At 47.8% G+C, this 14302-nt stretch overlaps 1 protein-coding gene across 1 annotated transcript in view; it reads left to right on the forward strand.

Annotated features, from left to right (window-relative positions):
* The first annotated feature begins 4528 nt into the window (after window positions 1-4528).
* LOC130317328 (zinc finger protein OZF-like) overlaps window positions 4529-14302 on the forward strand; it is a 30009-nt gene continuing 20235 nt past the window's right edge. The window contains exons 1-4 of the mRNA XM_056552837.1: window positions 4529-4843; window positions 5445-5624; window positions 5712-5841; window positions 7781-7878. Of these exons, the coding sequence (XP_056408812.1) occupies window positions 4778-4843; window positions 5445-5624; window positions 5712-5841; window positions 7781-7878 (474 nt within the window). The 5' untranslated portion in view covers window positions 4529-4777. The remainder of the gene's footprint in view (window positions 4844-5444; window positions 5625-5711; window positions 5842-7780; window positions 7879-14302) is intronic.

Consider the following 14302-nt stretch of genomic DNA (forward strand, 5'->3'; position numbering starts at 1 on the left):
ATTACTTATTATTCCTTATTATTTATGTTAATATTACTTATTATTACTTATTATTCCTTATTATTTATGTTATTACTTATTATTTATGTTAATATTACTTATTATTATTCCTTATTATTCCTTATTATTTATGTTATTATTACTTATTATTTATGTAAATATTCCTTATTATTCCTTATTATTTATGTTATTACTTATTATTTATGTTAATATTACTTATTTATTATTACTTATTTATGTTAATATTACTTATTATTTATGTTAATATTACTTATTATTTATGTTAATATTACTTATTATTCCTTATTATTTATGTTATTATTACTTATTATTCCTTATTATGTATGTTATTATTACTTATTATTCCTTATTATTTATGTTATTACTTATTATTTATGTTAATATTCCTTATTATTACTTTTTATGTTAATATTTCAGGACAAGTTGCACTTTATTATATAATTTATTACAAAGCAAAATTGAAACCAATAAAATGACGACAATAATATCACAATAGAGTAAACCTGACCGGTAACTGTTCTGTGCGTCACAAAGACTTCAATCATACCGGACACTTAACGGTTAAAAAACTATAAATAAATAAATATATAAAACTTATCGCAGCACCAAATATACTGCAGGGACTAATACTGAACCGCAGAGACATGAAGAAAAGAACCGGAACAAATACAACGTTATATATATACACTGTATACACACACGGCTCCGCACCGTACACTGTATATACACACACAGCTCCGCACCGTACACTGTATATACACACGGCTCCGCACCGTACACTGTATATACACACGGCTCCGCACCGTACACTGTATATACACACGGCTCCGCACCGTACACTGTATACACACACGGCTCCGCACCGTACACTGTATATACACACGGCTCCGCACCGTACACTGTATATACACACGGCTCCGCACCGTACACTGTATACACACACGGCTCCGCACCGTACACTGTATACACACACGGCTCCGCACCGTACACTGTATACACACACGGCTCCGCACCGTACACTGTATACACACACGGCTCCGCACCGTACACTGTATACACACACGGCTCCGCACCGTACACTGTATATACACACGGCTCCGCACCGTACACTGTATATACACACGGCTCCGCACCGTACACTGTATATACACACGGCTCCGCACCGTACACTGTATATACACACGGCTCCGCACCGTACACTGTATATACACACGGCTCCGCACCGTACACTGTATACACACACGGCTCCGCACCGTACACTGTATACACACACGGCTCCGCACCGTACACTGTATATACACACGGCTCCGCACCGTACACTGTATATACACACGGCTCCGCACCGTACACTGTATATACACACGGCTCCGCACCGTACACTGTATACACACACGGCTCCGCACCGTACACTGTATACACACACGGCTCCGCACCGTACACTGTATACACACACGGCTCCGCACCGTACACTGTATACACACACGGCTCCGCACCGTACACTGTATACACACACGGCTCCGCATCGTACACTGTATACACACACTGCTCCGCACCGTACACTGTATACACACGGCTCCGCACCGTACACTGTATACACACACGGCTCCGCACCGTACATTGTATACACACACGGCTCCGCACCGTACACTGTATATACACACGGCTCCGCACCGTACACCGTATACACACACGGCTCCGCACCGTACACCGTATATACACACGGCTCCGCACCGTACACCGTATACACACACGGCTCCGCACCGTACACCGTATACACACACGGCTCCGCACCGTACACTGTATACACACACGGCTCCGCACCGTACACCGTATACACACACGGCTCCGCACCGTACACCGTATATACACACGGCTCCGCACCGTACACTGTATATACACACGGCTCCGCACCGTACACTGTATACACACACGGCTCCGCACCGTACACTGTATACACACACGGCTCCGCACCGTACACTGTATACACACACGGCTCCGCACCGTACACTGTATACACACACGGCTCCGCACCGTACACTGTATACACACACGGCTCCGCACCGTACATTGTATACACACACGGCTCCGCACCGTACACCGTATATACACACGGCTCCGCACCGTACACCGTATACACACACGGCTCCGCACCGTACACCGTATACACACACGGCTCCGCACCATACACCGTATACACACACGGCTCCGCACCGTACACCGTATACACACACGGCTCCGCACCGTACACTGTATATACACACGGCTCCGCACCGTACACTGTATATACACACGGCTCCGCACCGTACACTGTATATACACACGGCTCCGCACCGTACACTGTATATACACACGGCTCCGCACCGTACACTGTATATACACACGGCTCCGCACCGTACACTGTATATACACACGGCTCCGCACCGTACACTGTATACACACACGGCTCCGCACCGTACACTGTATATACACACGGCTCCGCACCGTACACTGTATACACACACGGCTCCGCACCGTACACTGTATACACACACGGCTCCGCACCGTACACTGTATACACACACGGCTCCGCACCGTACACTGTATATACACACGGCTCCGCACCGTACACTGTATACACACACGGCTCCGCACCGTACACTGTATATACACGGCTCCGCACCGTACACTGTATACACACACGGCTCCGCACCGTACACTGTATACACACACGGCTCCGCACCGTACACTGTATATACACACGGCTCCGCACCGTACACTGTATACACACACGGCTCCGCACCGTACACTGTATACACACACGGCTCCGCACCGTACACTGTATACACACACGGCTCCGCACCGTACACTGTATATACACACGGCTCCGCACCGTACACTGTATATACACACGGCTCCGCACCGTACACTGTATACACGCACGGCTCCGCACCGTACACTGTATACACGCACGGCTCCGCACCGTACACTGTATATACACACGGCTCCGCACCGTACACTGTATATACACACGGCTCCGCACCGTACACTGTATACACACACGGCTCCGCACCGTACACTGTATACACACACGGCTCCGCACCGTACACTGTATACACACACGGCTCCGCACCGTACACTGTATACACACACGGCTCCGCACCGTACACTGTATATACACACGGCTCCGCACCGTACACTGTATATACACACGGCTCCGCACCGTACACTGTATACACACGGCTCCGCACCGTACACTGTATACACACGGCTCCGCACCGTACACTGTATATACACACGGCTCCGCACCGTACACTGTATATACACACGGCTCCGCACCGTACACTGTATACACACACGGCTCCGCACCGTACACTGTATATACACACGGCTCCGCACCGTCTGTATATACACACGGCTCCGCACCGTACACTGTATATACACACGGCTCCGCACCGTACACTGTATATACACACGGCTCCGCACCGTACACTGTATATACACACGGCTCCGCACCGTACACTGTATATACACACGGCTCCGCACCGTACACTGTATATACACACGGCTCCGCACCGTACACTGTATATACACACGGCTCCGCACCGTACACTGTATATACACACGGCTCCGCACCGTACACTGTATATACACACGGCTCCGCACCGTACACTGTATACACACACGGCTCCGCACCGTACACTGTATACACACACGGCTCCGCACCGTACACTGTATATACACACGGCTCCGCACCGTACACTGTATACACACACGGCTCCGCACCGTACACTGTATACACACACGGCTCCGCACCGTACACTGTATACACACACGGCTCCGCACCGTACACTGTATATACACACGGCTCCGCACCGTACACTGTATATACACACGGCTCCGCACCGTACACTGTATACACACACGGCTCCGCACCGTACACTGTATACACGCACGGCTCCGCACCGTACACTGTATATACACACGGCTCCGCACCGTACACTGTATATACACACGGCTCCGCACCGTACACTGTATACACACACGGCTCCGCACCGTACACTGTATACACACACGGCTCCGCACCGTACACTGTATACACACACGGCTCCGCACCGTACACTGTATACACACACGGCTCCGCACCGTACACTGTATATACACACGGCTCCGCACCGTACACTGTATATACACACGGCTCCGCACCGTACACTGTATACACACGGCTCCGCACCGTACACTGTATACACACGGCTCCGCACCGTACACTGTATATACACACGGCTTCCGCACCGTACACTGTATATACACACGGCTCCGCACCGTACACTGTATACACACACGGCTCCGCACCGTACACTGTATATACACACGGCTCCGCACCGTACACTGTATATACACACGGCTCCGCACCGTATCGGATTGTCTCCCCTCATGTTTATGGATTCCTGGAAGGAGCGATCACATGGCCCAGCCTGACTCCTCCCACACACATGACCAGTCACATGGCACAGCCTGACTCCTCCCACACACATGAGTGGTCACATGGCCCAGCCTGACTCCTCCCACACACATGAGCGGTCACATGGCCATGACATCATCACAGGTCCTTCAGCCTCCAGGATGTAACATCTTGCTCCTGGTTATTGTGGGACTTGTAGTTCTTTATACACCTGTACACAATGCACACAGGGGCTTTATAGAGGGGACAGGACGCCCCCCGAATATATCCTGAAGAGAAGGAAAACTCCAGCGCCGTATATATAGGATCTATAGAGGAATGTCACCGACCACCGAGAGGATCCTAGAGCTCAGCCTGGAGATCATCTACCTGCTGACCGGAGAGGTGAGGGATTGTGGGAAATGGTCACATGACCTCTTATCTCTAGGGATAATACAGGACATGACCGGAGAGGTGAGGGATTGTGGGAAATGGTCACATGACCTCTTATCTCTAGGGATAATACAGGACATGACCGGAGAGGTGAGGGATTGTGGGAAATGGTCACATGACCTCTTATCTCTAGGGATAATACAGGACATGACCGGAGAGGTGAGGGATTGTGGGAAATGGTCACATGACCTCTTATCTCTAGGGATAATACAGGACATGACCGGAGAGGTGAGGGATTGTGGGAAATGGTCACATGACCTCTTATCTCTAGGGATAATACAGGACATGACCGGAGAGGTGAGGGATTGTGGGAAATGGTCACATGACCTCTTATCTCTAGGGATAATACAGGACATGACCGGAGAGGTGAGGGATTGTGGGAAATGGTCACATGACCTCTTATCTCTAGGGATAATACAGGACATGACCGGAGAGGTGAGGGATTGTGGGAAATGGTCACATGACCTCTTATCTCTAGGGATAATACAGGACATGACCGGAGAGGTGAGGGGTCTGTATATAGGGATATTTATCGGGGTCTCTCCATACTCAGGATTACACAGTAGTGAAGAAGACATCTGGAGAGTGTGTGGCCCCCAGCAGGTCAGGAGGATGGAGCAGGGCCCGGGGCCCCATCACGGAGCCTCCACCTCCCTCACTGATACCTGAGAGGAACAATGAGCAGAAGATCCTAGAACTCACCCACAAGATGATGGAGCTGCTGACTGGAGAGGTGAGCGCTGCTGGGAATGCTGGGACATTATACAGGAACACAAGGGATGATGGGTCTGGATGATGACTGGATCATTGTGTGTGTCAGGTTCCTATAAGGTGTCAGGATGTCACTGTCTATTTCTCCATGGAGGAGTGGGAGTATATAGAAGGACACAAGGATCTGTACCAGGACATAGTCATGATGGAGGACCACCGGCCCCGAACATCACCACCGGGTAAGATATATTTATTATAGACCACCGGCCCCGAACATCACCACTGGGTAAGATATATTTATTATAGACCACCTGCCCCGAACATCACCACTGGGTAAGATATATTTATTATAGACCACCGGCCCCGAACATCACCACCGGGTAAGATATATTTATTATAGACCACCGGCCCCGAACATCACCACCGGGTAAGATATATTTATTATAGAACACCGGCCCCCAACATCACCACTGGGTAAGATATATTTATTATAGACCACCGGCCCCGAACATCACCACCGGGTAAGATATATTTATTATAGACCACCGGCCCCGAACATCACCACTGGGTAAGATATATTTATTATAGACCACCTGCCCCGAACATCACCACTGGGTAAGATATATTTATTATAGACCACCGGCCCCGAACATCACCACCGGGTAAGATATATTTATTATAGACCACCGGCCCCGAACATCACCACCGGGTAAGATATATTTATTATAGAACACCGGCCCCCAACATCACCACTGGGTAAGATATATTTATTATAGACCACCGGCCCCGAACATCACCACCGGGTAAGATATATTTATTATAGACCACCGGCCTCCAACATCACCACTGGGTAAGATATATTTATTATAGACCACCGGCCCCCAACATCACCACTGGGTAAGATATATTTATTATAGACCACCGACCCCCAACATCACCACTGGGTAAGATATATTTATTATAGACCACCGGCCCCGAACATCACCACTGGGTAAGATATATTTATTATAGACCACCGGCCCCGAACATCACCACCGGGTAAGATATATTTATTATAGACCACCGGCCCCGAACATCACCACTGGGTAAGATATATTTATTATAGACCACCGGCCCCCAACATCACCACCGGGTAAGATATATTTATTATAGACCACCGGCCCCGAACATCACCACCGGGTAAGATATATTTATTATAGACCACCGGCCCCGAACATCACCACTGGGTAAGATATATTTATTATAGACCACCGGCCCCCAACATCACCACCGGGTAAGATATATTTATTATAGACCACCGGCCCCAAACATCACCACCGGGTAAGATATATTTATTATAGACCACCGGCCCCGAACATCACCACCGGGTAAGATATATTTATTATAGACCACCGGCCCCGAACATCACCACCGGGTAAGATATATTTATTATAGACCACCGACCCCGAACATTACCACTGGGTAAGATATATTTATTATAGACCACCAGCCCCGAACATCACCACCGGGTAAGATATATTTATTATAGACCACCGGCCCTCAACATCACCACTGGGTAAGATATATTTATTATAGACCACCGGCCCCGAACATCACCACTGGGTAAGATATATTTATTATAGACCACCGGCCCCCAACATCACCACCGGGTAAGATATATTTATTATAGACCACCGGCCCCGAACATCACCACCGGGTAAGATATATTTATTATAGACCACCGGCCCCGAACATCACCACTGGGTAAGATATATTTATTATAGACCACCGGCCCAGAACATCACCACTGGGTAAGATATATTTATTATAGATCACCGCCCCCCAACATCACCACTGGGTAAGATATATTTATTATAGACCACCGGCCCCCAACATAACCACTGGGTAAGAGGAGACTCTCATTGATATTAGCACCAAACATCAAAGACCAAAGTACAGAAATTATACCATCATATGAAAACCTTTATGAATATCTTTATTGAACATCCAAAAATGATATAAAGAAATGCATCCTGTCTAGACACCTCACCTCTGCTTAGCCCCAAACACGTTTTCACACACCTGCTTCTTCAGGGAGACTCTCATTGATGTTACAGGAGAGAGCAGTATTAGGGCCCCTAGATCCCCCATCATCTGATCCTCTACACAATGTATTCAGTCACTGTGTGTCTCCTACAGGTGGATCCAGGAAGAGGAACCCACCAGAGAGATGTCCTGCTCCTCTGGATTCCCAGGACTGTCCGGGGGGAGATGACAATGTCCTACAGGATGATCAGGTAGATGGAGAGGACAATGTCCTACAGGATGATCAGGTAGATGGAGAGGACAATGTCCTACAGGATGATCAGGTAGATGGAGAGGACAATGTCCTACAGGATGATCAGGTAGATGGAGAGGACAATGTCCTACAGGATGATCAGGTAGAGAGGACAATGTCCTACAGGATGATCAGGCAGATGGAGAGGACAATGTCCTACAGGATGATCAGGTAGATGGAGAGGACAATGTCCTACAGGATGATCAGGTAGATGAAGAGGACAATGTCCTACAGGATGATCAGGTAGATGGAGAGGACAATGTCCTACAGGATGAACAGGTAGATGGAGAGGACAATGTCCTACAGGATGATCAGGTAGATGGAGAGGACAATGTCCTACAGGATGATCAGGGAGAGAGGACAATGTCCTACAGGATGATCAGGTAGATGGAGAGGACAATGTCCTACAGGATGATCAGGTAGATGGAGAGGACAATGTCCTACAGGATGATCAGGTAGATGGAGAGGACAATGTCCTACAGGATGATCAGGTAGATGGAGATGACAATGTCCTACAGGATGATCAGGTAGAGAGGACAATGTCCTACAGGATGATCAGGTAGATGGAGAGGACAATGTCCTACAGGATGATCAGGTAGAGAGGACAATGTCCTACAGGATGATCAGGTAGATGGAGAGGACAATGTCCTACAGGATGATCAGGTAGATGGAGAGGACAATGTCCTACAGGATGATCAGGTAGAGAGGACAATGTCTTACAGGATGATCAGGTAGATGGAGAGGACAATGTCCTACAGGATGATCAGGTAGATGGATAGGACAATGTCCTAAAGGATGATCAGGTAGATGGAGATGACAATGTCCTACAGGATGATCAGGTAGAGAGGACAATGTCCTACAGGATGATCAGGTAGATGGAGAGGACAATGTCCTACAGGATGATCAGGTAGATGGAGAGGACAATGTCCTACAGGATGATCAGGTAGAGAGGACAATGTCTTACAGGATGATCAGGTAGATGGAGAGGACAATGTCCTACAGGATGATCAGGTAGATGGAGAGGACAATGTCCTACAGGATGATCAGGTAGATGGAGAGGACAATGTCCTACAGGATGATCAGGTAGATGGAGAGGACAATGTCCTACAGGATGATCAGGTAGATGGAGAGGACAATGTCCTACAGGATGATCAGGTAGATGGAGAGGACAATGTCCTACAGGATGATCAGGTAGATGGAGAGGACAATGTCCTACAGGATGATCAGGTAGATGGAGAGGACAATGTCCTACAGGATGATCAGGTAGATGGAGAGGACAATGTCCTACAGGATGATCAGGTAGATGGAGAGGACAATGTCCTACAGGATGATCAGGTAGATAGAGAGGACAATGTCCTACAGGATGATCAGGTAGAGAGGACAATGTCCTACAGGATGATCAGGTAGATGGAGAGGACAATGTCCTACAGGATGATCAGGTAGATGGAGAGGACAATGTCCTACAGAATGATCAGGTAGATGGAGAGGACAATGTCCTACAGGATGATCAGGTAGATGGAGAGGACAATGTCCTACAGGATGATCAGGTAGATGGAGAGGACAATGTCCTACAGGATGATCAGGTAGATGGAGAGGACAATGTCCTACAGGATGATCAGGTAGATGGAGTGGACAATGTCCTACAGGATGATCAGGTAGATGGAGAGGACAATGTCCTACAGGATGATCAGGTAGATGGAGAGGACAATGTCCTACAGGATGATCAGGTAGAGAGGACAATGTCCTACAGGATGATCAGATATAGAGGACAATGTCCTACAGGATGATCAGGTAGAGAGGACAATGTCCTACAGGATGATCAGGTAGAGAGGACAATGTCCTACAGGATGATCAGGTAGAGATGACAATGTCCTACAGGATGATCAGGTAGATGGAGAGGACAATGTCCTACAGGATGATCAGGTAGATGGAGAGGACAATGTCCTACAGGATGATCAGGTAGATGGAGAGGACAATGTCCTGCAGGATGATCAGGTAGATGGAGAGGACAATGTCCTACAGGATGATCAGGTAGATGGAGAGGGCAATGTCCTACAGGATGATCAGGTAGATGGAGAGGACAATGTCCTACAGGATGATCAGGTAGATGGAGAGGGCAATGTCCTACAGGATGATCAGGTAGATGGAGAGGGCAATGTCCTACAGGATGATCAGGTAGATGGAGAGGACAATGTCCTACAGGATGATCAGGTAGATGGAGAGGACAATGCCCTCAGGATGATCAGGTAGATGGAGAGGACAATGTCCTACAGGATGATCAGGTAGATGGAGAGGACAATGTCCTACAGGATGATCAGGTAGATGGAGAGGCCAATGTCCTACAGGATGATCAGGTAGAGAGGACAATGTCCTACAGGATGATCAGGTAGAGAGGACAATGTCCTACAGGATGATCAGGTAGAGAGGACAATGTCTTACAGGATGATCAGGTAGATGGAGTTGACAATGTCCTACAGGATGATCAGGTAGAGAGGACAATGTCCTACAGGATGATCAGGTAGATGGAGAGGACAATGTCCTACAGGATGATCAGGTAGATGGAGAGGACAATGTCCTACAGGATGATCAGGTAGAGAGGACAATGTCCTACAGGATGATCAGGTAGAGAGGACAATGTCCTACAGGATGATCAGGTAGATGGAGAGGACAATGTCCTACAGGATGATCAGGTAGATGGAGAGGACAATGTCCTACAGGATGATCAGGTAGATGGAGAGGGCAATGTCCTACAGGATGATCAGGTAGATGGAGAGGACAATGTCCTACAGGATGATCAGGTAGATGGAGAGGGCAATGTCCTACAGGATGATCAGGTAGATGGAGAGGACAATGTCCTACAGGATGATCAGGTAGATGGAGAGGACAATGTCCTACAGGATGATCAGGTAGATGGAGAGGACAATGTCCTGCAGGATGATCAGGTAGATGGAGAGGACAATGTCCTACAGGATGATCAGGTAGATGGAGATGACAATGTCCTACAGGATGATCAGGTAGAGAGGACAATGTCCTACAGGATGATCAGGTAGAAAGGACAATGTCCTACAGGATGATCAGGTAGAGAGGACAATGTCCTACAGGATGATCAGGTAGAGAGGACAATGTCCTACAGAATGATCAGGTAGATGGAGAGGACAATGTCCTACAGGATGATCAGGTAGATGGAGAGGACAATGTCCTGCAGGATGATCAGGTAGTTGGAGAGGACAATGTCCTACAGGATGATCAGGTAGATGGAGAGGACAATGTCCTACAGGATGATCAGGTAGAGAGGACAATGTCCTACAGGATGATCAGGTAGAAAGGACAATGTCCTACAGGATGATCAGGTAGAGAGGACAATGTCCTACAGGATGATCAGGTAGAGAGGACAATGTCCTACAGAATGATCAGGTAGATGGAGAGGACAATGTCCTACAGGATGATCAGGTAGATGGAGAGGACAATGTCCTACAGGATGATCAGGTAGATGGAGAGGACAATGTCCTACAGGATGATCAGGTAGATGGAGTGGACAATGTCCTACAGGATGATCAGGTAGATGGAGAGGACAATGTCCTACAGGATGATCAGGTAGATGGAGAGGACAATGTCCTACAGGATGATCAGGTAGAGAGGACAATGTCCTACAGGATGATCAGATATAGAGGACAATGTCCTACAGGATGATCAGGTAGATGGAGAGGACAATGTCCTGCAGGATGATCAGGTAGTTGGAGAGGACAATGTCCTGCAGGATGATCAGGTAGTTGGAGAGGACAATGTCCTACAGGATGATCAGGTAGATGGAGATGACAATGTCCTACAGGATGATCAGGTAGATGGAGAGGACAATGTCCTACAGGATGATCAGGTAGAGAGGACAATGTCCTACAGGATGATCAGGTAGATGGAGAGGACAATGTCCTACAGGATGATCAGGTAGATGGAGAGGACAATGTCCTACAGGATGATCAGGTAGAGAGGACAATGTCCTACAGGATGATCAGGTAGATGGAGAGGACAATGTCCTACAGGATGATCAGGTAGATGGAGAGGACAATGTCCTACAGGATGATTAGGTAGAGAGGACAATGTCCTACAGGATGATCAGGTAGAGAGGACAATGTCCTACAGGATGATCAGGTAGATGGAGAGGACAATGTCCTACAGGATGATCAGGTAGATGGAGAGGACAATGTCCTACAGGATGATCAGGTAGATGGAGAGAACAATGTCCTACAGGATGATCAGGTAGATGGAGAGGACAATGTCCTACAGGATGATCCGGTAGATGGAGAGGACAATGTCCTACAGGATGATCAGGTAGATGGAGAGGACAATGTCCTACAGGATGATCAGGTAGATGGAGAGGACAATGTCCTACAGGATGATCAGGTAGAGAGGACAATGTCCTACAGGATGATCAGGTAGATGGAGAGGACAATGTCCTACAGGATGATCAGGTAAATGGAGAGGACAATGTCCTACAGGATGATCAGGTAGAGAGGACAATGTCCTACAGGATGATCAGGTAGAGAGGATAATGTCCTACAGGATGATCAGGTAGAGAGGACAATGTCCTACAGGATGATCAGGTAGAGAGGACAATGTCCTACAGGATGATCAGGTAGATGGAGAGGACAATGTCCTACAGGATGATCAGGTAGATGGAGAGGACAATGTCCTACAGGATGATCAGGTAGATGGAGAGGACAATGTCCTACAGGATGATCAGGTAGATGGAGAGGACAATGTCCTACAGGATGATCAGGTAGATGGAGATGACAATGTCCTACAGGATGATCAGGTAGAGAGGACAATGTCCTACAGGATGATCAGGTAGAGAGGACAATGTCCTACAGGATGATCAGGTAGATGGAGAGGACAATGTCCTACAGGATGATCAGGTAGATGGAGAGGACAAGGTCCTACAGGATGATCAGGTAGATGGAGAGGACAATGTCCTACAGGATGATCAGGTAAATGGAGAGGATAATGTCCCACAGGATGATCAGGTAGATGGAGAGGACAATGTCCTACAGGATGATCAGGTAGATGGAGAGGACAATATCCTACAGGATGATCAGGTAGATGGAGAGGACAATGTCCTACAGGATGATCAGGTAGAGAGGACAATGTCCTACAGGATGATCAGGTAGATGGAGAGGACAATGTCCTACAGGATGATCAGGTAGAGAGGACAATGTCCTACAGGATGATCAGGTAGAGAGGATAATGTCCTACAGGATGATCAGGTAGAGAGGACAATGTCCTACAGGATGATCAGGTAGATGGAGATGACAATGTCCTACAGGATGATCAGGTAGAGAGGACAATGTCCTACAGGATGATCAGGTAGAGAGGACAATGTCCTACAGGATGATCAGGTAGATGGAGAGGACAATGTCCTACAGGATGATCAGGTAGATGGAGAGGACAATGTCCTACAGGATGATCAGGTAGATGGAGAGGACAATGTCCTACAGGATGATCAGGTAGAGAGGACAATGTCCTACAGGATGATCAGGTAGATGGAGAGGATAATGTCCTACAGGATGATCAGGTAGATGTTGAGGACAATGTCCTACAGGATGATGAGGTAGATGGAGAGGATAATGTCCTACAGGATGATCGGGTAGATGGAGAGGACAATGTCCTACAGGATGATCAGGTAGATGGAGAGGACAATGTCCTACAGGATGATCAGGTAGATGGAGTGGACAATGTCCTACAGGATGATCAGGTAGATGGAGTGGACAATGTCCTACAGGATGATCAGGTAGAGAGGACAATGTCCTACAGGATGATCAGGTAGATGGAGAGGACAATGTCCTACAGGATGACCAGGTAGATGGAGAGGACAATGTCCTACAGGATGATCGGGTAGAGAGGACAATGTCCTACAGGATGATCGGGTAGAGAGGACAATGTCCTACAGGATGATCAGGTAGATGGAGAGGACAATGTCCTACAGGATGATCAGGTAGATGGAGAGGACAATGTCCTACAGGATGATCAGGTAGATGGAGAGGGCAATGTCCTACAGGATGATCAGGTAGATGGAGAGGACAATGTCCTACAGGATGATCAGGTAGATGGAGAGGACAATGTCCTACAGGATGATCAGGTAGATGGAGAGGACAATGTCCTACAGGATGATCAGGTAGATGGAGAGGACAATGTCCTACAGGATGATCAGGTAGATGGAGATGACAATGTCCTACAGGATGATCAGGTAGAGAGGACAATGTCCTACAGGATGATCAGGTAGAAAGGACAATGTCCTACAGGATGATCAGGTAGAGAGGGCAATGTCCTACAGGATGATCAGGTAGAGAGGGCAATGTCCTACAGGATGATCAGGTAGAGAGGACAATGTC

The sequence above is a fragment of the Hyla sarda genome, unplaced genomic scaffold (assembly GCF_029499605.1).
Source record: "Hyla sarda isolate aHylSar1 unplaced genomic scaffold, aHylSar1.hap1 scaffold_199, whole genome shotgun sequence".
Taxonomy (NCBI): Eukaryota; Metazoa; Chordata; class Amphibia; order Anura; family Hylidae; genus Hyla; species Hyla sarda.